A 24414-nucleotide genomic window follows, 5' to 3' on the forward strand; every position below is an offset into this window, starting at 1 on the left:
TGAAGTCAGCAGACAACAGATAAAAATCACAGCATGTTTTATTTCATAGTAACCATGAAATTTACATACATGTCACTAATCCTTGGAGCAACTATTTCTGATTCCAACACTCTGTATCCATGCTTATCACTCTCATTCCAACAAGTACCATGTCTGTAGCCGTCTGTAGCCCTGGAACCTACAATTCACATTGTTCTGTTGGAAATGCCAGGACTCTTATGTCCTAGCTATCTGAAGAACCTCCTAGTCAATGGCTGAGTGCTGGTGAGAATCCCTTGTTGACATGACCATATCTTGGTACATGACATCCAATCGGAACAGCACACATGTTCACACAGAGCTACATTTATTCCCACTTCTTGGAACAGTTTAGGTGATTGAGCTCAACTTCTAAATGTCTATGTGGAATCATTTTCAGCTTCTTTGCTGCTCTCATTTTCTCCAATTTTACAGCATGTCGTTCTCTGGTATGGCCATGTTCTTCATCCTGTAATCAGAAAAATGTCATGTTTGAACAAACTACACATGGGTTGAACGAAGTCACTAGTCTTCATACAGTGACAAACCACCTTCTAGAAGCAGCACCAATAAGTACTATCTCCAGCTTTAATAATTTGTGACCCATAAAGATCTTGGTTAGAAGTGTCCTTCACTAACACCTGGGTTTGCCCTTACACAGAATTCACAGTAAATTGGAAAGGTTGTGTCGTTTCCAGAAAATCTAAGCTTGTGATCTGCTGTTGTTTAAATCTACTTGGCTTATTGTTTGCCAGTTAACTGCTCAGTGCTGATTAAATACCTGACCTGATTTAACTTTGGTTTTTTTTCATCATTAGTAAACAGTCACAGTTGATATCTTGATGATAGTTCCACACTGAAGTTGACTCGTTTGAGTGGCATATTTAGTGGTGTTTTCAAGTGTGAATGAACAGAACAAGCATATATGGATGACAACTTCTTTCATTCTAGTGCACGACATTTGAATACAGATTCTTGTATCCTGTATACTTCTTCCAGATGGGACCTTCTCCCACCCAGAGAACATACTGGGCTTACATATACCACTCATAACACACAATTCTATCAGTTGGAAAAGTGACATATAGAAGGGATGGCAATAGGAAAATCTCTTTTCAGCTGAAAATATATATTGTGTCATTGAATGAGGGGTTCAGAAGGATCAATTTGTTTTCCATTTTCCATTGAAACCAAGAAAATAATATATCACAAAAACCTGTAAGTACCAAAAGGCACCCCTTTAGATTCTGACTGATTATGTAACAAGTTTTGCAGAAAAATATTGAATGGCTTTTGAGTTCTGCTCCGGAAATGAAGCCCATCCCTCCATTTTGAGACTAAGTCTGAAATGTTTCCATGGAAACTGAGAAAATGATAAATCACAAAAACCTGTAAATAGCAAAAGGCACCAATTTGGGGTCTGCCACATATATCTACCAAGTTTTGCTGACAGATATTAGGAACTTTTTGAGATGTTCTCCGGACCTGAAACACACCTCTCTTTTCAGACAAAGTCTGAATCGTTTCCATGGAAACCAAGAAAATGATAAATCACAAAAACCTGTAAACAACAAAAGGCACTACTTTGGGGTCTGCCACACATATCTACCATGTCTTGCAGAAAAATATTTAATGGTTTTTGAGTTCTGCTCTGGAAATGAAGCCCAGTCCACCATTAGACCAAATTCGGGGGGATAAAAAAGTTTATTACTGAAACTATTAAGGATGTAGGTACCATGGATGGAGTATCACTATAAAAGAAACAGGTAGGAGGGGTTGTCTCAAAAGCAAAACCATGACGTGTGTTCCAGACAGTGGCTGGGTCAGCTGGGTGCATACAGGTATCAGCTAGATAAGATAATCCTTTAGGGAAAGTGAACAGGAGAAGTAAATGACACGAAATAACAGCTTACAAGTAAACTGAAGTCCATGTCCATTATCACATAGTCATGTCACCTCTGTATTCTGAGACATTCAATCCGATTTTTAAGCTTTTCTATAAGTATAATACTCTTTAACATAACTCAACATAATCTTTATTAAATAAAGACACAAAAGATGTTAATCAATAGATGAGACATATTCACACATGAAAAAGCGTAAAACATCTTTGAGATTATCCCTTGTGCTTGTAGTGATTCGACACTCAGTCATCATATCTGATTGAGTGCCCTACTTGAGTGCCTCATCTAAAGTCTGATCTGATTGTTTTCAGCAGCCATCCGTATTTTCACTAAGTTTTGCCCGATTTTACGAGTAAACATGTTGTTGTGGATATCCTACTATGCACCACAGTGAAAGCCCAGTTAGGCTGATAAGGCATATTTTGACAAATACTATCTGTAATTGTGTAAATTTTAGGGATACAGTATAACAGCCTAAAAACAGTTTTAAAATCTGAATTTTGATGTGATGGATATTTGGCATAACATTTAGGGTCCTTAAAGATTCAAACATAAACATCTGTTTCTTCTATAAGGATTAGAAGCTGTTTAGAATGTTAGCAAACTAAATGTCACTTGCCCAGTGTGCTTATAATCCAGGCAATATACACGTAGACCTTGAACAAATTGCAAAAGAGTTAATTTCTTTTGGAATTGAAAGAAAGATTATTTCTAAAAAAACATATAACAATTGTGGAAAAATGTAATTGGTGAAAATCACTTTTTTAAGCCGTGAAAGTATGTAAGTAGAAAACTGCAAAATTATGGCCCAACCGATCGCAGTAGAATCGAAGGGAGACAACTCTAACAGCAGATGGTCTTGCAACAGACGTTTTGGCAAGATCAATACACGTTTTGGTAAGTAAACAACGCCGAAGTGTGTGAATTTGATATATATTACTGACAAAAGACAATTGCACCTTTTAGTTGTGAAAGAAAACCTTTTGGATGTAAAAGAAAGCCACAACTGAATGTTAGCGTCAACGTCAAATTCATGAATGTAAACAATTTTGTCGCTATGTCTAAATTGTTACTGAAAAGAAGAAACAGATAATGAAGGTACATTTTTCAATGAGAAAAAATTAATTATGCAATTATGAAATTGCAGTTGAAATTGTGAATTGAATTTATTATGATTTCAGATGCCTGATCATGGATGTTTGTGTTATTTGCAAAGGACAACTTGACAATGGACAACCAACTGTTGTGCTGAGAGAGAAGGGCAGCAATGGTATCAATACAGCTAGCATCCTGCGGAAAGACATCATTCCAACTAAAGTGGGCCAATCTGTGCATCAGAATTGTAGATATCGCTTCTGCAATAAGAACATTATTAACAAAGATACAAAATGTAGCATGGAAAATGAAACATCTCGAACATTACGCTCTGAGGAACCAGAAATTAAATTTTGTGAACACTGCCTCTTCTGTAGCTGCCCAGCCAAATTCTTTGGGAAGAAGAGGGGATGTGACGTGTTTCCAGTCAGAACATCTGATTTCCAGACAACAATTTGTCAGATCTGCATGGACCGGAAGGACACTTGGTCACAGTAGGTCCTCCTTAGAATTGACTTTGCTCAGGATTTGCATGCCGCTGATGCTGTTTGCCACCAAGTATGTAATATCAATTTCAGAACAGGCAAACAGATTCCCTTGCATTTCCAAAAACACCAGGACTGCCCAAGGATAACAACAGGGAGGAAGCATTTCAGAGAGTCACGAAATATTTGATAGAACATGACAATGAACAGTTAACTATCAGTGATGTTGTTCAGAAAATGAAGGAATTTGAGTGCCAAGACCCCTACAGTATCAAGTATATGAAGAAAAGAATTGAAGATTACTTTGGTGATGAAGTTCTTGTGACAACTATAGATGGGAAAGCCTGTGTTGTGACAGTTAGGAAAACGGCATCGACACTTCTTCGTGAATTTTATGAGGCTCTTAAGTTTATTGACTTTGAAGCTGAAAAGTTAAGAACGGTGAAAACTGTAGCCAACCTCATAAAAACTGACATCCAATGCATTGATACATCAAAAACAACCTACCCAAAGCCAGAAGATATGTCATCTGTTGACAAGAATGTTTCATTTCTTGCTGATTCTTTTGTATCTTCTCTTGAGAACAATGTTTGCAGAAAAAAATGCTGATGTAAAAATTGCATCTGTTGGACAGGCCGACATGCAGAACACTCGACCACGAGTCATCCTAGCACCACTTCAGATAGGATTAGCTGTTCAGATGCATCACCATTTTGCCTCTATATTTCTCATTGATTCCCTTCACAACCATGGCTTCTGTTCTTCTTACTCAGAGGTGAAATGTTTTGAATCTTGTGCAGCCAAATCACAAGGCGTTGACCTGCCAAATGTTCAAGGTCATTTCATTCAGTACATAGCTGACAATGTTGACCACAACATCAACACTTTGGATGGACACAATACTTTTCATGGTATGGGCATTGTTGCTGCTGTTGCTCCTGGCGTCAAAAGCAGAATTGAAGTCCCAAGGGGATTTGTAACAAATGATGAAATAACAGAAATGGCAACAAGAGCCATCAGAAGATGACATATCCCCCTGGCCCCCACGTTTGAAAGGACAAATCATCAGAAGGTTACCTGATGTTTTTTAGGTAAGTTTGAATCGTTTCCATGGAAATCATGACAAATATAAATGCAATATATCTGTAAACAGCAAAATGCACCACTTCAAGATCTGCCTTATATATCTGCCAAGGTCTGTTAAAAGATACGAAATGTTTTTTGAGTTGTACTCCAGAAACGAAGCCCATTCCTTCATTTTGACACTAAGTCCAAAACGTCTCCAAGGAACCCAAGAAATAATAAATCACAAAAACCTGTAAGTACCAAAAGCCACGACTTTCGGTTATGACTGATGTATCTAACAAGTTTTGCAGAAAAATATTGAACGGTTTGTGAGTTCTGCTCCGGAAATGAAGCCCATCCCTCCATTTTGAGACTAACTCCGAAACGTTTCCATGGAAACCGAGAAAATAATAAATCACAAAATCCTGTTAATAGCAAAAGGCACCACTTTGAGATCTGTCACACATATCTGCCAAGTTTTGCTGACAGATATTGCAAAGTGACAGGGGCAGATTATGTCACAAGTGAACAGCACAAGGATATGACTGATGCCAGACAACTACGGGATGACAAGGACACAATGAAACTACTCGAGTTTCTGCAAGAAAGAGATCCATTAACTGGGATTACAGCTGCTGGTGCAGTTAATGCTGACAGAGCAAAACAAGTTGGCAACAACATCACAAAGTCCTTGATTGGATGCAATGTTCATGAGCATTCTTTCAAGAAGAAAGACCAAGTAGTGACAATTGGCCACAAATCTGCTGCACGAGTTGATAGTGACACAATCAATGTTTACCCCCAGCTGCTATTTCAGCGTTTAGTTACAGCTGCAAGAGAATCTGCTGAGAATGTTGCAGAGGTCTTCAAGTATGCACTTAGCACACTTCCTTCTGCCTTATTTGAACCATCTGGTCTCCTACGACAACCCAACAAACCAGCACTTGCAGACGCAATATCGGTAATAGGAAAGGGATTTGATCAGCCATTACCACAACCAGAAACTATGGTTTATATTGTGGATGGTGGATCTCTCCTTCAAAGAATTCCATGGCCGCGAAATCTTACGTTCAAAGCAATCTGCAACATCTATCTCGATTATGTCACAAGAAATATTCAAGATCTATTGTTGTCTTTGATGGGTATAATACAGGTCAATCAACAAAAGACATTGCACACACGAGATGAAATGGAGGTGTTGTGGGTCCACAAGTGAACTTCCTTGAAGACATGCCCCTCGTGTCACGAAAAGATCACTTCCTGTCATCAAACAAGCAGAAGTTCATCAATTTACTGAGCCAGATTCTTCAGGAAAACGGTATTGAGACCATATATGCATTTAGTGATGCTGATCTTCTCATCATACAAACCGCTGTAACGAGTGCAGCTGCATCTTCAACCACAGTCATTGGCGATGATATGGACCTCCTTTTACTTCTATGTCATCATGCCAAACCTACAACATTTCATCTCTTCATGCAGTCAGAAGGCAAGAAAACAACAAAGAAACAAAGTGTTTGGAACATACATCAACTTCAGGAGGCTCTTGGTCATGATGCGTGTTTATATTTGCCATTCATTCATACTGTTGGTGGTTGTGATACCACATCCCAACTTTTCGGAACAGGAAAAGGACAGATTCTGAAAAAAATCCATGACAGTCAGTTTAGAAAGTATGCTCAAGTGTTTTTTTCAGAATCCTCTAGAGAAGAGATCGTGGTAGCAGGCGAGGGAGCCTTAGTATGTTTATACAACGGTCAGCCAGGAGAAAGGTTAGATAACCTTCGTTATCGCAGGTTCTTGGAGAAAGTGGCAACTAGCCTGGCATGTGTACAAGTACATAAACTTCCTCCTACTTCAACTGCGGCCAGTTATCACAGTGCTCGTGTATACTACCAAGTTCAGGAATGGATGGGCAAATCTAGCAACCTTCATCCTGAAGACTGGAGATGGGTACAAGTCGATGGGAAACTTTACCCGAGAACAACAGGCAAACCACCTGCTCCTGACAATCTGCTGAGAGTCATACATTGTAAATGTAAAACAGACTGTGACAGTAGAAGGTGCACATGTAGAAAACATGGACTGGAGTGATCTATCACGTGTGCTGAATGCAGAGGATTCAGTTGTACCAGTTCCTTGATGGTATGTATTTTCACTGATGAAATTGACTAAACAATCTCAGCAATGCCATCTATTGTAAACATAATTAGTGAAAAAACAAACAGTGACTCATATTCCTGTCTATGTGACATAAATGCACTCACTGATTCATTGTTGATGTGATAAACTTTCATTTCAAAAACTTATTGAACTTTGCACAACGTCTCACAGTGAATGGTTTCGTTCATCCATACAGAGTATCTGGATAAAAGAGTGCTAATTTGATTAATTGACGTAAACATTTATATCATTAATGTGGTAGCAACTCAATACCACACATACTAATTATTAATCAACATTTACTAGCAATTAACATTGACATAGTAGGGTCTTTTTCCAATGCTTAACGATTTTCAAATGGTATTTTTGCCTCGGCAAAAGACCCTATACTAGTCAATTTCAAGGCAACTTTTCAAAATGTTCCCCCTCATAGGATTTCTATACATTTTTAATATGTTGTTGTACATAGTTTAATTAAATTGAATCAATCAAAATACATTCTTTTGCAATTTGTTCTAGGTTTAGTGTTTTTTACTGTAAACTGACTGTACTATTATTTGTGTTTCAAGTCAATTTCCGTAAGTGTGCACTATGCATGCTTGGTTGATGTATATATTTACTTACCACTGTCAGGTATGGGTTTTTCAGAATGTCCAGGTTGTCTTGCTCCACCAGGAGGCGACACAGAGCCCTTCGTTTTGCATCAACAGAAACGCGAGGGACTACCTTGTTCCTCCTTCAGGGAAAATAAAATAAGGTAAACATATCAACTGTAACTCATGAAATACTCTTTCTTCAACATCCAAGTTGACATGAGCACTGACAAATCCAAACTTACGGTACATTAATAAGTAAAGGACCACCCCATTAAGTCATCTTGCTCTAGTTAATCTGGTAACTATGACCAGAGACGATATAAATAGATTATTATATGGTCTCTGCCATAACATTCAATAGAAATGATAACTTATTTAGAGCACTTCCATCTTTTCTCTGGGTCATTAATGCACATAAGAAGATAACAAATCACAAGTCACAAAACACAAAAATTTCATGATTTGTATTAGAGGGTTAACATGGTTATAAAGTCTGTCCCCCTCTGGCCATTGTGTCCCCAATAATCTTGGGCTGGAATGGGGATCCACCAAATACAGGGCCCCCTCAGTAATTGAAGGAATTACAGCAAATTTGAAGGAATTGCATCTCAAATGTAAACAAACGCAGCCCACTCGCGAAACAATTGCAGCGATATCGGTAGTTTAGCGGTAATAACAGAAACACATCGGCCCTATCGGAAGCAATGTCGGTAATACTGGAAACACGATCGGCCATCTTCGGAGATTTTTCGGTCGCGAGCGGAAACTCACGCAGCAAAACATGGCGTCGTTGGAACAAGCACCCGTCTCGGTGAGATTTGTTTTTAGTTCCTACTATTACATTTTTATACTTATCCATCTTTGACCACCCGTGTTGAATGCGTTTAGGTATGACGTGTTGTCGAGGCAATAGCTTATGTTTTTAGGAAAAGATTGTCACTGCAGAAGAGTGTCACAAGTCATGCCCCTGGAGATTGTTTACATCTGAACATCGAAGTCGTGCCGATGATTACGAACATCATGAACGTGCGCCATGAAGAAGTTTATGAGCCATAATTTGTCTTGCTATGAAGTGCAATTGACAAATGTAAACACATTTTTAAAAAAAAAATGTTATATCTGGCGCACGTTCGTAATCATCGGCATGACTTCGATGTTCAGATGTAAACAAACTGCAGGGGCATGACTTGTGACACTCTCCTAGAGTGACTATCTTTTCCTAAAAACATAAGCTATTGCCCCGACAACACCTCATACCTAAACGCATTCAACACGGGTGGTCAAAGATGGATAAGTATAAAATTGTAATAGTAGGAACTAAAAACAAATCTCACCGAGACGGGTGCTTGTTCCAACGACGCCATGTTTTGCTGCGTGAGTTTCCGCTCGCGACCGAAAGATCTCCGAAGATGGCCGATCGTGTTTCCAGTATTACCGACATTGCTTCCGATAGGGCCGATGTATTTCTGTTATTACCGCTAAATTACCGATATCGCTGCAATTGTTTCGCGAGTGGGCTGCGTTTGTTTACATTTGAGATGCAATTCCTTCAAATTTGCTGTAATTCCTTCAATTACTTAGGGGGGCCTGAAATAATGATACTGTGTATCTACTCTAACAACGAGACAACTGAACCCTGGGATTGGATAGGCACACAAAATGTGAAAAGCGATGGCCAATCTCGGGCAATTATATTCATTGAGTAAGCTGCGCCAAGAACTACTGCACTGTCAATGTCACAGAAACTTCAACCTCAAAACAAGCTTTTCAGAGGTACACAAAACGTTTTTTTTCACATTGAGTAGAGTACACGAGATGACGGGCGTGATTTTCTTTAGAAATGCATTTATTACCCTTGATACAGCAACCCAGGTACCCGTATTCGGTGCTTATAATACTGCAAACACCGTGTGAAGAACATCGTTCACACGTGAAATTAAACGGAAGTGTAGACATACGGGTTATGGAAGTTTCGCATTTTGTCTGATCGAAACAAATAGACAACCTAATGTAATACTATTAAATAATTAAGATACATATGATATTCATATTAGGTAACCTCTGCATTTATTACGAAACTACAGGTATTTATCATACTGAGACAGTTTCAAAATGGCCGCGTCCATGAGACGAGTGTGCCAAACATGTTTTCAGAGAAGGTTGTACAGAACGCTATTTAAGACAAGTCCAAGTGTTGTTGGTGAGCACTGCCTTTAAAGGACGCGAGTAAATACGGCTAGAGTGCAGTTTACCGGGCGCTATAGTGATAGCGCGCTGTAGAGCTACTGAACTGTCTCACTTTACCGCGCTGATGTATCCTTAGGGTTAGGGACCCCCCTTCTAGATCCTTAGGGTTAGGGACCCCACTTCTAGATCCTTAGGGTTAGGGACCCCCGCTTCTAGATCCTTAGGGTTAGGGACCCCCCCTTCTAGATCCTTAGGGTTAGGGACACCCCCCTTCTAGATCCTTAGGGTTAGGGATCCCCCCTTCTAGATCCTTAGGGTTAGGGACCCCCCTTCTAGATCTTTAGGGTTAGGGACCCCCCCTTCTAGATCCTTAGGGTTAGTGAGTAAAGGTTAGGGTTGGCAAACCTTAGATGCGATTATATCCATATATCCATCCACGAATCGAAAGTCAAACGATAAACGTCATCGTATATCATAGCTTCGCTGGATTGGCTGCACAACATCTTGAAAACAATGCCTAGGTGTGGCTTCTCGCTTTGATGAATGGGTAGGCGGGGCCTAGCTCTGCGCATGCGCAGTAAATGAAAACAAACCATAATAGTTTGTTTTCATTCACTGCGCATGCGCAGAGCAGGTGGGGTAATGACCCGTTAAACGAGCACTATCTAACTGTGATCGCACCGGTGGTCCCGAGGTAGCGTGTCCGCTAATTAGTCTAATTAGAATCCCACGACCCCTGCTGAGAGCGTTCGAGCCCCGCCAGCACAGCGGAAAAAGCGCGCCCGGTAAAGTGCACTACTCCCGTAAATACATATATGCTGAAGTCTAGTACGTGAATTAAACACAGAATCGCAGAAAGATTTTTCTTTTCCCAAAGCTGCGATGAACAGATGCAGGGACAGGTCCAAACTGTAGCAGTAGACTGAGTAGTACCACTTAGCGCCTTTTCCCAAAACACACTGTAACAGTGTCATTGCTGTTCTCTGATGACTTTGTGGTACTCTGGGTAATATCAGTTGAATACCTTTTTTCCAAACTAAGACATTTTTAATAAAGGAATGCACTTGTCAAAGATAGATTAGTGATTTTAAACTAAAGTGTATCCAAAGGCTAAAGGATAGACTTGCGGATAATCAAGCCTAAGAGCTCAAACCTATATTCAATATGAAATCCAAGCATATTTAAAAATTGCAGGGCTCATCTAGCTAAAACTTTGTATGAGTAATCTTATTAAGCTATGGTTTGTTTGCAACATGTTGCTGGCTTATTTCTGATCTCTCATGGTATGCCGTTTTACTACCTATTACATTTCTACATGAGCTTACTGCCAAACAAGGATACGATGAACACTGACTTGACAACTGACCCATATTAGAATGTATGAGTGCCACCCACTGGCACTGGCCATTGTGATTGAAGGGTCCCCAGGTTGTCCGCGGTAAAGTGTAGTGTATTACTGACTTGCTAAACTGACCACAGGAGAGTTGGGGGAACAAGGCATGTGCAGCTACGTGCAGAATCAATCTTATCGTCATGCACTGCATGTGCACTAGCCTACACTTGCTCTACCTTTCACAGACCAAATGGGTTTGCACACTGCCATGCACCACCTACTGCTCATAAACATGTTCTCTGCACTGGTCCAGTATATCCTTGTTTGCCAGTATGTACACAGCAAACAGTGATTCAACAAATAAAACAAGAAATATTGACGCAACTGTTGAACCTTGTTTGTAGTGCCAGTTAAATCCTACAAGCGTTGGGTTCCAAGCGTTGACAACATATTGTACAACCAAAGACTGGCAGCAGGCCCGGAAAAAGAGAGACATCGATCAGAGTGGATCAACTGGTCAGTACAGATGGGTTTTGTTTGATTGTTGTTTAATGCCGCAGATAACAATATTCCAGCTCGATGGTGGCAGTGTTTAAATCATCCAGTTTGGACTAAAAAATGCATAGATCAACAGCATGAACATTGATCTGGACAAATGGGATACTATGACATGAGTCCACGAGATCTGTGAGTCAGACAACCTGATGAATGCAGATGGTAATTTGGATATAAGTGTTCACAAACAATATCTTTATTAATGAACTCTTTCCTTTTTAGGATGAAAGTTTTAGTTTCCAGAGCTATAAATGCTAATTATATATATGTTTTTTCTTCCAGGAATTATGATGCTGAAATCTATGCCTTTGGTAAAAGACTGGGAGAGGAGTTTGAAGAGAGCACCTTGCGGAGATCTTTAACACACAGGTAGTGATAACTTGGAAGCATTATTCATTTGTATATTCATAGTGTTCAATCCAAGCTGTGAGGATATGTTTACAAGCAAAACAATGTCAAATGTAAGTATACTAAACAAGAGCAGTTTAAGAACCCACATTGTTTTCAAATGTCTGGTAAATAATGATGAGGCTGGTGGATATTTCAAGACACAGCAATCCATTTGTTTATGTTTCTACAACGTTAGTGTATCATTTGTATGGCCAGTGTTTGAGAATGAAAATGTGTCGAAATCTTTATATAATATTCCTTCCTTCCATCTGTGTAGATCGTACATCGAGAAAGAAGAACAAAGGCGACAAGAGTTGGGAATTGACCTTGATGCTGCCCCTCTTGGTCTAACAGATAACCAAGAGTTAGCCGCTATTGGTGAGAGATAACTCCCTTGACATCATCAACTGTAAACCACATTAACTTATTGTTAGCATGTTTGGCGTTGTACAACATGGAAGTGATACATGTTTGCCATGATACAGTATTCTATCGGTTGGATAACTGTCCAAATGTTTAGTTTTTCTCCACTGCCACTTAACCATTATTAGTTGTATGGATGATAGTCTTTTACTGACCAGTGCTCTTACATATGTGTTGCGGGGAAAACATTACTTCTTTCCAAACAGTCAAACATTAATGCAGGTGACTGTGGAGTTGGATTGGATTATTGTTGTTGTCAGTCACTGGCTTGTCTGGTCCAGACCATACTATTTACAGGCTGCCATCATATAGTTCAAATTTTGCTATGTGTTGTGTTAAAAAACAGACAAACAAACAAAATAAATAGTGTTGTTTCAAGCTCTAGCTTATCCAAACAATTATGGTATTGTGACATACTCCTAAGCTCTAGTTTAAACAGTAGTGGGGATTTAGTAAGGTATTCGTTTAGGAGATAAACGTCATGTGTTGGCCAATTTCTGGGTGTTATTGAGTATTTGAAGCACGGGAATGCATTTGGAACGACGGTGTCAGCCGGAGGTTTCAAATGAAATATTCCCGTGCTTCAAATACTCAATAACACCCGGAAACTGGCCAGCACATGATGTTTATCGACATTGTAAACAAAAAAGTAAACCAAAGGGGTTTTACTATGTGCACTCGTTTACATCGATTAGGGGTACAGCAGTGAAGTGTCATCAGCTGGCCGTTTCAGCTGGTTCCCATGGTAGCATCTGGAGTTGCTCATTTGTGACATCATTCTAACTTTACGCCACAATATGGCTTGAATGATGTCACCACTGTTCATGATGCAACAAAACAATTTTTTACGTGTCAATACGCAGTGAATAGTCTTGCAGTTTCCGGGAATCTAATACCATTTGATCATGTTTTTCAACCAATCAGATTACAGAACACAGTGACTTTTGGTTTACAATTACATTTATATAAGGATTGAGATTGGTCCAAAACATACATGTGACCTAAGGTAGCCAATCAGATAATTGCAATGGATGCTGTCCTCATAAATGAAAACATATAGATTCAGATGAAATTTTTGGTTAAAATCATGCTATTCTGAACTTGCTAAGCCAAAAAGTCGCTACCTATACATATATTATAGAACATAGTGCACATATGCTAGGTTATCACCTGTGTCAAAATTGTATATATTTTAACATAAACATTGTGTCCAAGTGTATAGGTCGAGGCGACGAAAGCCGAGATGTGTACTTGAATTACAGCACACAATCGCTCTAAAAAAAAGATGGAAAAAGCAAGTTACAATGTTCATTTGATAACGTTTATGAGGATAGTTGTTGACTGTATTCTTCAGCTTATTAACTTTGTTTAATTATCTACCTGAAACATCGTTACTTTGCTCTTTGACACTTTGATGTGGACCTGTTGACAAAGCATTTGCATGACAATTTTTTTCTGTAAAATTGAGAAAACCAGTTTACAATTTTAATTCTGTCGATAATATATTCTCTTTGGTTCTTAAAAGGAAAACAAACATGGGTTTCTAGAATAATGGTCAGTATAATCTTTTTGAGATACTATTCTCACCAAATATACTTACATCCTACATCCAAGACTGTAACTGCCAGATGTCTTGTGGTGTGAGTTGGCCGCAACCCATTGTAAGGGTTGTCTTATACAATTATGAAACGCACCATTTTGACAATGATTATACACAGTAACATACAGTAATGATTCGCTCATATAATCACATAACATGTATTTATATATGAAACATACCATTTTGACACTGATTTTAAGGGTCAAGTTAGGGGATTGGCTTATATATGGTAATATACTGTAATGTTTTGAACATATAATCACATACTGTGTGTTTTTTGTTGCAGGGTCTGAGTCTATGAGTTTGTACATCAAGGCCTATCTGCGCCATGTTTATCCCCGGTTGTTTGAGGAGGGAATAAGGTATGGATAACAGTATGCAGTTTAGACGAGTTACACTTGAAATCATCCATAACTGGTGGGCCTGAGATTTAGCTGCACATCTTTTGTTTCTTTATCGTATGATAACCTTGTGGAAGTGTTTCCTTGGCCTGTTCTATGTGTAACCATATGGAGGGGTAGCTATGCAGTCAAAGTATTCAGTTGTCATGCCAAAGACCATGGCTTAATTCCCCTCATGAATACAGTGTGTGAAGCACATTATTTTTCCTTATCCTGACTCATGCTTAGGTGCTTATCTTCTCTTCTTGGCAAATGTAGTGGAACACCTGAAATCCCTTGAAGTTCCCTTCTATAAGAAGCGGATGTAAAATTCCCACTCACCCATGTATTACCTCCCTTTCCGCCACATGGTCAGCTGATCGGCCATGATACTTCACTCTCTCCCTATCACCTGATGAGGGCGGCTGGAGGCACCCAGGGTCCCGTATACGGTGATAAGTCTTTCTTTCTTCTGGTTTTCAAACTAAAATTGTGTTGTATGCGGTATTTGGCTTGTATATATGTATTATTATTATACAAAATTGTGATTATTGTGTCTTTTTCTTACGCCTATTTCATCAACTGAGACCTAGTCTCAGTTGATGAAATCGTGTTTGCAGTGTAGATTATGGCTGTCAGCGGTTGACCTGCATTTACTTTGCCCGGCGTGTAAACCTTTATGTTCTGCTCATACTCGTAAATTTTGTGCAAATTTCTCTGAAGCCGAATTCTTATTATATTTAAGGTCTGTTCACAGACGTGCTAGAGATAAGCAACGTCGGCTCACGTTAACCATGTCTAAATCTGGTGAAATAAAATCTGGTAACCGTTTAATGATTGATGCTGAGATTCATTCCAGTGTTATGCCAGCCCTATCTCCGAGGTTGTGTCCAGGGTTGGTCGAGTCGTCTCCTAAGACTCAGAAGAGACCGTCTGTAGAGGCAGGGCCGTCTCAGGCCTAGAAATGTAAGTCGTCGAAGTTGAAGTCCTCGTCTTCAAGATCATCGCAGAATCATCCTTCTTTGATGAAGAAATCATTCGGCGAAAAGATCGTCCCGTTAGAAGAACGTCAATTATTTTACGAGGCTCCGTTGATGATACAGAGTGATGTCGATGTCGAGAGCATTCATCTAGACCTGCACTCATGTCTGAAGATGAAGAAGAAGTGTATGCATGCACGCACTCCAGAAGACTCGCGGTCATCGGGTCGCAGTACAGACAAGGACACACCCATGCCGAGTGAGTGCACTCGCACAAGTAGTTATACTGGGGTGAGTGACCTCACACGCTTGCGTGAGTGCACTTGCGGACTGACTCGTCAACGGAGAAGGTCTCCTTCAGTCTCCCCTGTTCATAGAAGGCGACGTATGCAGTCATCCTCCCCTTCAGACTTAGACTAATGCAGTTGGGATCTTCGGTGATTTATGAATTTGTCTTACTCTAGGAGAGAGTTCTCACCGGAAGAAGCCCTCTTCTCGGACTCGGAAGTCACATCATGGATCATGGATGGCTTAAACCTTGTTTTACCATCTAAGGATTCCAATGAATTCAACACATATAACATGAAGAATAATAACGTTGATACGTTAACGTTCCCGCCGATAGCTCTTGTATCTACGATCCTGAGAGTTTGTCTCTAGCATTTAGGTCAGCAACCAAGTTTCAACAGCAACATGTGCCACCATTTAATGCACGTCATTTCCCGTTCATCACATGGAATCATTCATCAGAGCACCTGATGTAGACGAAGGTTGTAAAGTTATCAACTCAGCTCGCAGCAGATTTTATAAAGTAGAAGAGAAGAGGTTGGCGCAACTTGACACTACTACGAGACAAACTTTCTTCGGATGAGCCCGATCTAGAGCCATCAATGAGTCTCTCATTACAAAATTTAGGAATCCTGCTAATGAGGAAGAAAGGATGATCCTGTCTGCGCTTATCACACAGAGGAGTGATCAACAGTTTATGTCCGAACATCTAGCCTCTACTACTGCGGGTCTAACTCTACTACAGAGACAGGGGCTCCTGTCCTCTGTGTCATGGAGTGAGAACTTCACAAAGTCTTTGTATCAAACCCCATGGTCTGCACCTACTGTGTTTGGCGGGAGGATTGAAGAGGTAGCAAGATCAGGATTAAGGAAAGTCATGATGATCAAATCCATCGACACTTTGACTTCTGTCCTTAAACAGACAAATCAGTGTTACACTAGGAAGTCCAAGTTCTCCAGAGTTCAAAGAGGGACAAGAAATTCAACGATCGAGGGGAAAAATCGTTTTCTTCTTTTCATTGCCCCTATGGAGGAAATAAACGTTGTCAGACATCAGGAAGATCGTCTAGGGGCGGTGGAGGAAATAAACGCTGCTGATCAGGTTTGGAATGACTGGAGTCTTCCACCCCCAGCCGTTCCCGTACAACAGTGTCAAGTGGGTGGACGTCTTCAACACTACTGCCAGAACTGGGGAATCCTCAACGACAACTATGTCATGAATATTCTGCGAGACGGTTACAGGAATTTTTGGAAGATACACCGCCGCTCACAAAACTACCAACTCCCATCATCTAAGCAGACAATCAACAAGACAAGTTGACTGATGCTATATCAACACTGTTGCAGAAGGGAGCAGTAGAAGTGATACAGCCACAGAGTCTAACGCCGAGCTTTTACTCAGCAATTTTCCTAGTACCGACGAAGAATTCCAGAGAGAAATTCCTACTCATTTACAACATGAAGGAATTCAACAAAAAGTTTCTATGGAAGCCAGAACATTTTAATTTGTTACATCTTCCTCAACTAAGACTCCTCATCTGACCGGCAGACTATCTAGCCAGCATAGATCTACAAGATGTGTATCTGCATATCCCGATTCATCGAGAATCCAGGAAATATCTGTGCTTCCTTTTCAACAGTCAGCACTACCAATGGACGGTCCTACTGTTTGGAATATCTTTGACCCATGGCTATTTATTCAGGTAACCAAACCCATCGCCAATTATCTACACCTCAGGGAGCTATGCAGTGCTTTTTATCTGGATGACGGCATACAAGCGCATCAACGGAAAAATCAACTCAGTCTACAGTTAGACTTCACAATCAGGCTACTAACATAACTGGGTTGGTTAGTAAATCACCTAAAGTCGGAACTGGAACCTCAACAAGATATCGAATTCCTCGGGATTCGTTTCATCACTAAGTCGAATCAGATTGCTGTTCCGGAGGACCGGTGGGTCAAGATTCAAGAAATGATAACGCAAGCTCTACTCTCTCTGTTAACACTTCGACAGTGGCAGTGTCTACTAGGTCTACAGGAAACAAGGATTTTCGGCGAACAAGGCAGCTCATCCTCAAATAGCAGATTATTTATGCTGTTTACATCATTCCAAGGGTCTGAAAGGTTCTACATTATCTACATGCTTAGCAGCTCTCAGCTCAGTCGTCACCATGGGAACAGGGACCAAGCTGACTGAAGTACCAGAGCTTCTTGCCTTACTATTTTCTTTCAAGTTGGAAGATCAACAACACAGATTTAGATCTCCAGTGTGGGACCTAAATATTGTACTCCAACATCTTATAAGTGATGCGTATGAACCACTTGATCAAATTTCAGTTGAAATGTTGACTCAAAAGACGCTATTTTTACTTGCCTTGGCTACAGCTGCAAGAATGTCAGAAATTAATGCTCTAGACTTTAATCGATTGAAGTTTGATACAAGTCACCAAGAAACAGCTCATTTGGGCCTAAGATGGAATTTCATCGCAAAGAATCAACTACCATGTCAACCGGACAGACAGTTCCATATACCGGCCTTATCTTCAGTCTTGGGAACTCTTGATACACAAGATTTATCATTATGTCCAGTCAGAGCACTGAAGATATACATTGCACGCAGCAAGTCTAGAACGCGCCTATTTTCATACTCAGAGCATAGAAAGCAGCAGGTTTAGACCCTCGGCGAGCCTCTAACCCACATGAATTCAGAGCCCTAGCTTCTACACTGGCATTACATGGAAATTGCTCGCTATCTACTATTGTGGAAGGCTGTTTTTGGAAGTCAAACCTGATGTTTGCCAACCATTACCTGCGAGACAAAGCCACGGAGGATGTCTCTGGCAGTCATCAGTTTGGGCCTCTTGTCATTGCTCAGCAACTAACAATTCCCTGAAGGCGCTGAGTTCACTCACCTGTTTAATCATGTGACTCGTGGAAGCCAGACGCTCTGCGAAGTATTTTGGTGGAAAGTCTATACGCACGTCTTGAACAGACTAGCATGAGTGATTAGGACCTTGTATTCATTATGAAGATATTTGGACATGAAGAAAGGTCACAACTAGTCTCAATTGTTATATTTTGACAATTAGTTGCATCAGAAACTAGCAGGATGCTAGTTACTTTTGATGTCATCACGTATCAGTCAACAATGCTTTCTTTGGAAGACACGTTTGACTGGATGTGATTCCCCCCAAAATCTACAATGAATATGATAAGAATAGGACTGAATTATTGCCGTTACAAGTTCGCGTTAGGGAGGGATATTATTGGACGTAATTTAGAACAGCCAGCAGAATCCAGCATGGTCTGACCCACTGCTGTTTCTGTCGGATTCTGTAAGCAATTAAGCATGAGTCAGGATGCTTAAGGTCAGGAAGTCAGGAAAAATATGTAATTTTCTGAATAAAATTCATATTTTATACTTATCCTGACTCATGACGAAAACCCTCCCAGCCGAACCTCACAGACACGCTGAATTCTCGTGTCAGGCGATTTTAGGAGAGAGTGAAGTATCATGGCCGATCAGCTGACCATGTGGTGGAAAGGGAGGTAATACATGAATGAGTGGGAATTTTACATCGGCTTCTTTTAGAAGGGAACTTCAAGGGATTTCAGGTGTTCCCCTACCTTCACTAGTAAGAGGAGATAAGCAATTAAGCATGAGTCAGGATAAGTATAAAATATCCATTTTGTTCAGAAAATTACATTCTGATGTCCCCCTCTATAACATTGCTAGAATATTGCTATAAGTGGCATAAAATTTAACTCACTCATTTTATGTGTCAATGCCAAGTTGAAACTTCAAGTTAATCCAGACATCTGTTCACAAAAAGAATTCAATGTGGAACTAACAACTAACAAAGAAATGTCTGACAATGAACAATTGCATTATAAAATTAACAAGATTTGCAAATCAATATTACTCCAGAATAATTACTGTCACTGACTACAATAAAGTTGAAATGCACAATTCAGTGCAATGGCAGTATAATAAATCTACCAGTGTATAACGTGTGTGTTGAAAGGAGTATCATGTCATAGAGATTTAGATGGAATTGTTACATTTTCATTTATTCACTTGCAGTGCTATACATGATCACTTAATGTCAACTGAAGTACTGTCCAAAATAGCTTCACATATTGGATTGACGGACATCATCCTTTGTCAGGTATGAGTCTATGTGTAACAGTGGTCTCATCAGTGTTGATATACTTCAACTCACCTTCATGTCTTCTTGATCCTGTTAAAGGAACATTAGATGTGATAAGTGTCCCTTTCCTTTCCATTGTTATGGGATCGAGTGGTCAGACTCACTGACTTGGTCATATCCCAGTAGATCGATACTCATGCTGTTGATCAAAAGATTGTCTGGTCCAAACTCGATTATTTACAGACTGTCGCCACATAGCAGGAATATTTCTGAGTGTGACATAAAACTAAACTCACTTGTTCACACCTCCCATTGTTGAACTTTGAGCTCATTCTAAATGCTTCTTGCATGATAGTTTCTAAGGGAGATCTTAGCTAATACTGAAGTGGCACATGTCAATACATGTCTGACTTCAACGTCTTATGATTTAAAGGAAGTTATGTTGTAAATTAACTCTATTAGTCCTGATATTATGTCTGATGTTGACAGGAGTTCCCTGTGGGTGCAGAGACACTGACTGAGACGCTTCAGGCAGTCATTGGAGCACTTCAACAAGACCAGGTACACACCCCACTCTCCATATTGCAGGTGTAGCCATGAGTCACCTGGGTGATTTTCCACCATGATTTTATTCATCACTCTGTAAGTCATTTACATGAAATATATTATTATTCCTTATCCTGACTCATGCTTATGCTTATCGGGCGATGAAGGAGAGAGTGACAGGCATGGCCGGTCATGTGACTGTACTGGTAGGAAAGGGAGGCTCCCTGTTGGTGAATGTATTGTACATTCTCTTCAGTTAGAAGGGAACTTCAAGGGATTTCAAGTGTTCCACTATCTTTGCATTGAGGAAGGAGATAAGCATAATAAGCATGAGTCAGGATAAGTATAAAGTATCACTTGTAACAAAAAAAGCACATCTAAGGGGAATGTTTCATATACAGGGCAGAGACAAAGCTCATCTGTTTGTTCGGGACTTTGTGCTGCCTCAGCTGATTGAAACAGACATTGCAGAACTGTGGACCATCTCCAACCCCATGGGACTCTTGGAGGACATGTTGTTGAGGGAGGGACGGCCAACCCCAGAACCCAGGTTAGTGCAACAGGATGAATGGTATTGTCTAGTACTCCCAAGTAAACATGCCCCTAATCTCTGTGTGAGTGTCTGGATGTCAGGGTGCATGTCTGGATAGAGATGGATGAGCGGATGTTGGGTTGGTGGATGGATGGATGTCTGGATAGAGATGGATGAGCGGATGATGGGTTGGTGGATGGATGGATGTCTGGATAGAGATGGATGGGCGGATGATGGATTGGTGGATGGATGGATGTCTGGATGGAGATGGATGGGCGGATGATGGGTTGGTGGGTGGATGGATGTCTGGATGGAGATGGATGGGCAGATGATGGGTTAGTGGATGGATGGATGTCTGGATAGAGATGGATGGGTTGATGATGGGTTGGTGGATGGATGGATGTCTGCATGGAGATGGATGGGTGGATGATGGGTTGGTGGATGGATGGATTTCTGGATAGAGATGGTTGAGCGGATGTTGGGTTGGTGGGTGGATTGATGTCTGCATGGAGATGGATGGGTGGATGATGGGTTGGTGGATGGATGGATGGATGTCTGGATAGAGATGGATGAGCGGATGTTGGGTTGGTGGATGGATGGATGTCTGGATGGAGATGGATGGGCAGATGTTGGGTTAGTGGGTGGATGGATGTCAGGATGGAGATGGATGGGTTGATGATGGGTTTGTGGATGGATGGATTTCTGGATAGAGATGGATGGGCGAATGATGGGTTGGTGGGTGGATTGATGTCTGGATAGAGATGGATGGGCTGATGTTGGGTTGGTGGATGGATGGATGTCTGGATGGAGATGGTTTGGCAGATGATGGGTTAGTGGATGTCTGGATGGAGATGGATGGGTGGATGGTGGGTAGATGGATGTCTGGAGAGAGATGGATGGGCAGATGTTGGGTTGGTGGGTGGATGGATGTTTGGATGGAGATGAATGGGTTGATGATGGGTTGGTGGATGGATGGATGTCTGGATGGAGATGGATGGGCGGATGATGGGTTGGTGGATGGATGGATGTCTGGATGGAGATGGATGAGCGGATGATGTGTTGGTGGGTGGATGGATGTCTGGATGGAGATTGATGGGTGGATTTTGGGTTGGTGGATGGATGTCTGGATGGAGATGGATGGGCTGATGATGGGTTGGTGGGTGGATGGATGTCAGGATGGAGATGGATGGGCAGATGATGGGTTGGTGGATGGATGAATGGATGTCTGGATGGAGATGGATGGGCTGAAGTTGGTTTGATGGATGGATGGATGCACACAAATCTCTATTACAGTTTGAAAGTTAAACTGTGTCATAGCTTAAGAAGTCATGATAATCTGTGATGTGGCTTCAGGTTGCAGTGGAGTTCTGCCTCCCAGACAGTGATGTCCTTGTACTATGTTGGCATATACTCTGACGGACGTCTCCTGGGCCAGTGTGAGTATCTGTGTGACATCCACATCCTTTTGAGTGAACTTCAGTTTAAACTCGTCTCAACCTTGGACATCTCTCATTTGAATGACCATCCTTATCCAGCAATGTCATCAAATTCTTCTCATCTGTGTGCCAGTTATCTGTCACCAATGGGCAATGGTCTGCCTCCTTACAGCAGTTAGATACTGTGGTTTGTGTGTATACTGTATGTGATGGCATTAGGAGCTTGTACATTTGTTGCAGAGTTATTTTACTTTCTTCCTGCTTCTTATAATTCATGATTTTCCTGAGGTAAACCAGGGCAAGATGTGTCTCCCCTTATCAAATTTCATTTGGGTATGCTATTTTAATTGGAGATAATGTTGATACGCTCTGGTAACATATTTATTTCATTTATTTTCTGCCTTGAACATTGATTTTCTGATTTATTTCATATCAGTACTGAAACATCTTCATGAAAAACACATGACTAATAAAAGTATACAATTTACTTTTAAGAAAACTTTTATTGACATATCGCGAAGTCATATGTTTTCGATCTGTCACTATGATTCCCATTGATAGCGCGACAATGTCGGAAAATCCATGAGCAGCAGCCTGCATGTCAACACCACGATCCCCGCTATAGGTGGGACACGAATATATACTGGCGTCTCTGACTTGGTTGACATGTCATCAGTTCCTAAATGCACAGATCGATGCTCGTGCAGTTGATCACTGGATTGTCCGATTTAGATTTGATTATTTGCAGACCACTGCAGCTTAAAACTTAATTCACTCACTCACTCCCTCTGTGAGATGAGGTAGTCAAATTCACTTGAGTCTGCATGTATTGTTTGTAAATTTGTGGTGCAGTGACACAATGTGAATCACAACACTTGTAATAGGATGGGTTGGATAATGTTCAGCATTGCTTTGTCCTCAGCGCCAGGTGAGACATTGGCTATAGCGGAGGAGATGGCAGCTAGAGATGCTTTGAAGAACCAGATGGGACTCGCTGACAGTCGGTCTCCTCTACCCCTTGGTAGCCTCGCAGACTCACTTCAGATTGACTTTGACAGGATGAACCCAAGTCTGGCAGACTTCACAACCCTGGAGGCTTCTACAGTGTAGGACAATGTTACATGAACAATCTAACGTCAGGATTGTAAGGGCTGTTTGATGTCATACCAAGGGATTAATCATAATCAGTTATCGTGTGATCGGTGAAATTATAATGATGCCCTATGTGTCATTGTAATGCAAGACTTCATCACTGTCTACATGCCAGCACTGTAGCAGTGTCTGTGAATGAGTGAGTGAGTGAAAGTCAGTGATTCCACAGCAGAGAGCTTACAACAATGTGACAATGTAATGAAGAAGCACTTTTAAATGCCCATATGACAAAATATGACAAAACAACTTGGTAGTGACAGTGAACATAGATAGTAGACATAATAGACACTGGGATTTCACAAATGACTGACAGTGCTCATTAGGTTAGGGCTATACATTACACTAACATGTCAGTCTTTGAAACAAGAAGTGAAGTAAACATTAATTTGCATCCGTGATACAGCACTTTGGCTTCTGGACATGCCAGATCCTGATATGTGGCAGGAGTTAGCTCCCTTGAATTGGTATACCAGATGTTATGAGACTGATGTGCAGAAGTGTATTCAGAACCGCAGACACCTATGCTGTTACCTCCCACGAGTGCTTGCATTGGCCCTCAACAGATACGAGTGCTTGATTCCATTAAACCATTAGTGACCAACTCGTGTTATTCTGGGACCAGCCAGATAGCGTTTTGTCTTCTTGGGGATTAAAGAACAGGGAGAGTGGTGACAAATGACATCATAGCTCCTGATGGAGGATCAAGCATACCCTCCAAAACAGTCTGTTATTCACAATTGAGAAGCTGACATCCATAAGTTTTGCTTTTCTTTTTTTCTCAATTTGTTTTTCAAAATGTCATTATGTATGGTTGCCATCTGGGTTTGCTTGATGAAGCAGCTGTAAGGATGGTTTGCAGGCACTGGAACGGGCACAGGCATTCAGGATCAAGTGCTTGCTAGCTTTCGCGTGGACTCGCGATTCTGAACACGCCTCGGGTGCTATAGTTGTATGTGATGCTAATGTTAGGTGATTGAACCTGTGAAGTGTTCCAGTGTTGGATTGTGATGAAATAAACAATTGAATAACCAAATGTATTTTGTTTTTTCAAATGTCAGATTGTACGGTTGATCTCTCGATTATTGCATTCAAATAGGTGACTTTGTACACCAATACACCATCATGATCTTGATC

General features: G+C 40.8%; 3 protein-coding genes across 3 annotated transcripts in view; 1 reads left to right on the top strand and 2 right to left on the bottom strand.

Moving 5' to 3' along the window:
- Positions 1–24414, bottom strand: part of LOC137256362 (leupaxin-like) — a 298728-nt gene that overhangs the window by 55667 nt on the left and 218647 nt on the right. The window lies entirely within an intron of this gene.
- LOC137284958 (large ribosomal subunit protein mL63-like) lies at positions 21–9291 on the bottom strand. The gene is made up of 3 exons (XM_067817045.1): positions 9180–9291; positions 7355–7466; positions 21–487 (listed from the first exon to the last, which is right to left on the bottom strand). Exons 1-3 carry the CDS (start codon positions 9245–9247, stop codon positions 347–349), a joined length of 321 nt encoding a protein of 106 aa, XP_067673146.1. The 5' UTR covers positions 9248–9291; the 3' UTR covers positions 21–346.
- On the top strand, positions 9413–24313 carry LOC137256399 (large ribosomal subunit protein mL44-like). The gene is made up of 10 exons (XM_067794246.1): positions 9413–9526; positions 11251–11362; positions 11684–11770; positions 12069–12169; positions 14101–14176; positions 19548–19632; positions 20104–20175; positions 20562–20710; positions 22046–22128; positions 23051–24313. Exons 1-10 carry the CDS (start codon positions 9439–9441, stop codon positions 23236–23238), a joined length of 1041 nt encoding a protein of 346 aa, XP_067650347.1. The 5' UTR covers positions 9413–9438; the 3' UTR covers positions 23239–24313.

The sequence above is a fragment of the Haliotis asinina genome, chromosome 1, assembly GCF_037392515.1.
Source record: "Haliotis asinina isolate JCU_RB_2024 chromosome 1, JCU_Hal_asi_v2, whole genome shotgun sequence".
Taxonomy (NCBI): domain Eukaryota; kingdom Metazoa; phylum Mollusca; class Gastropoda; order Lepetellida; family Haliotidae; genus Haliotis; species Haliotis asinina.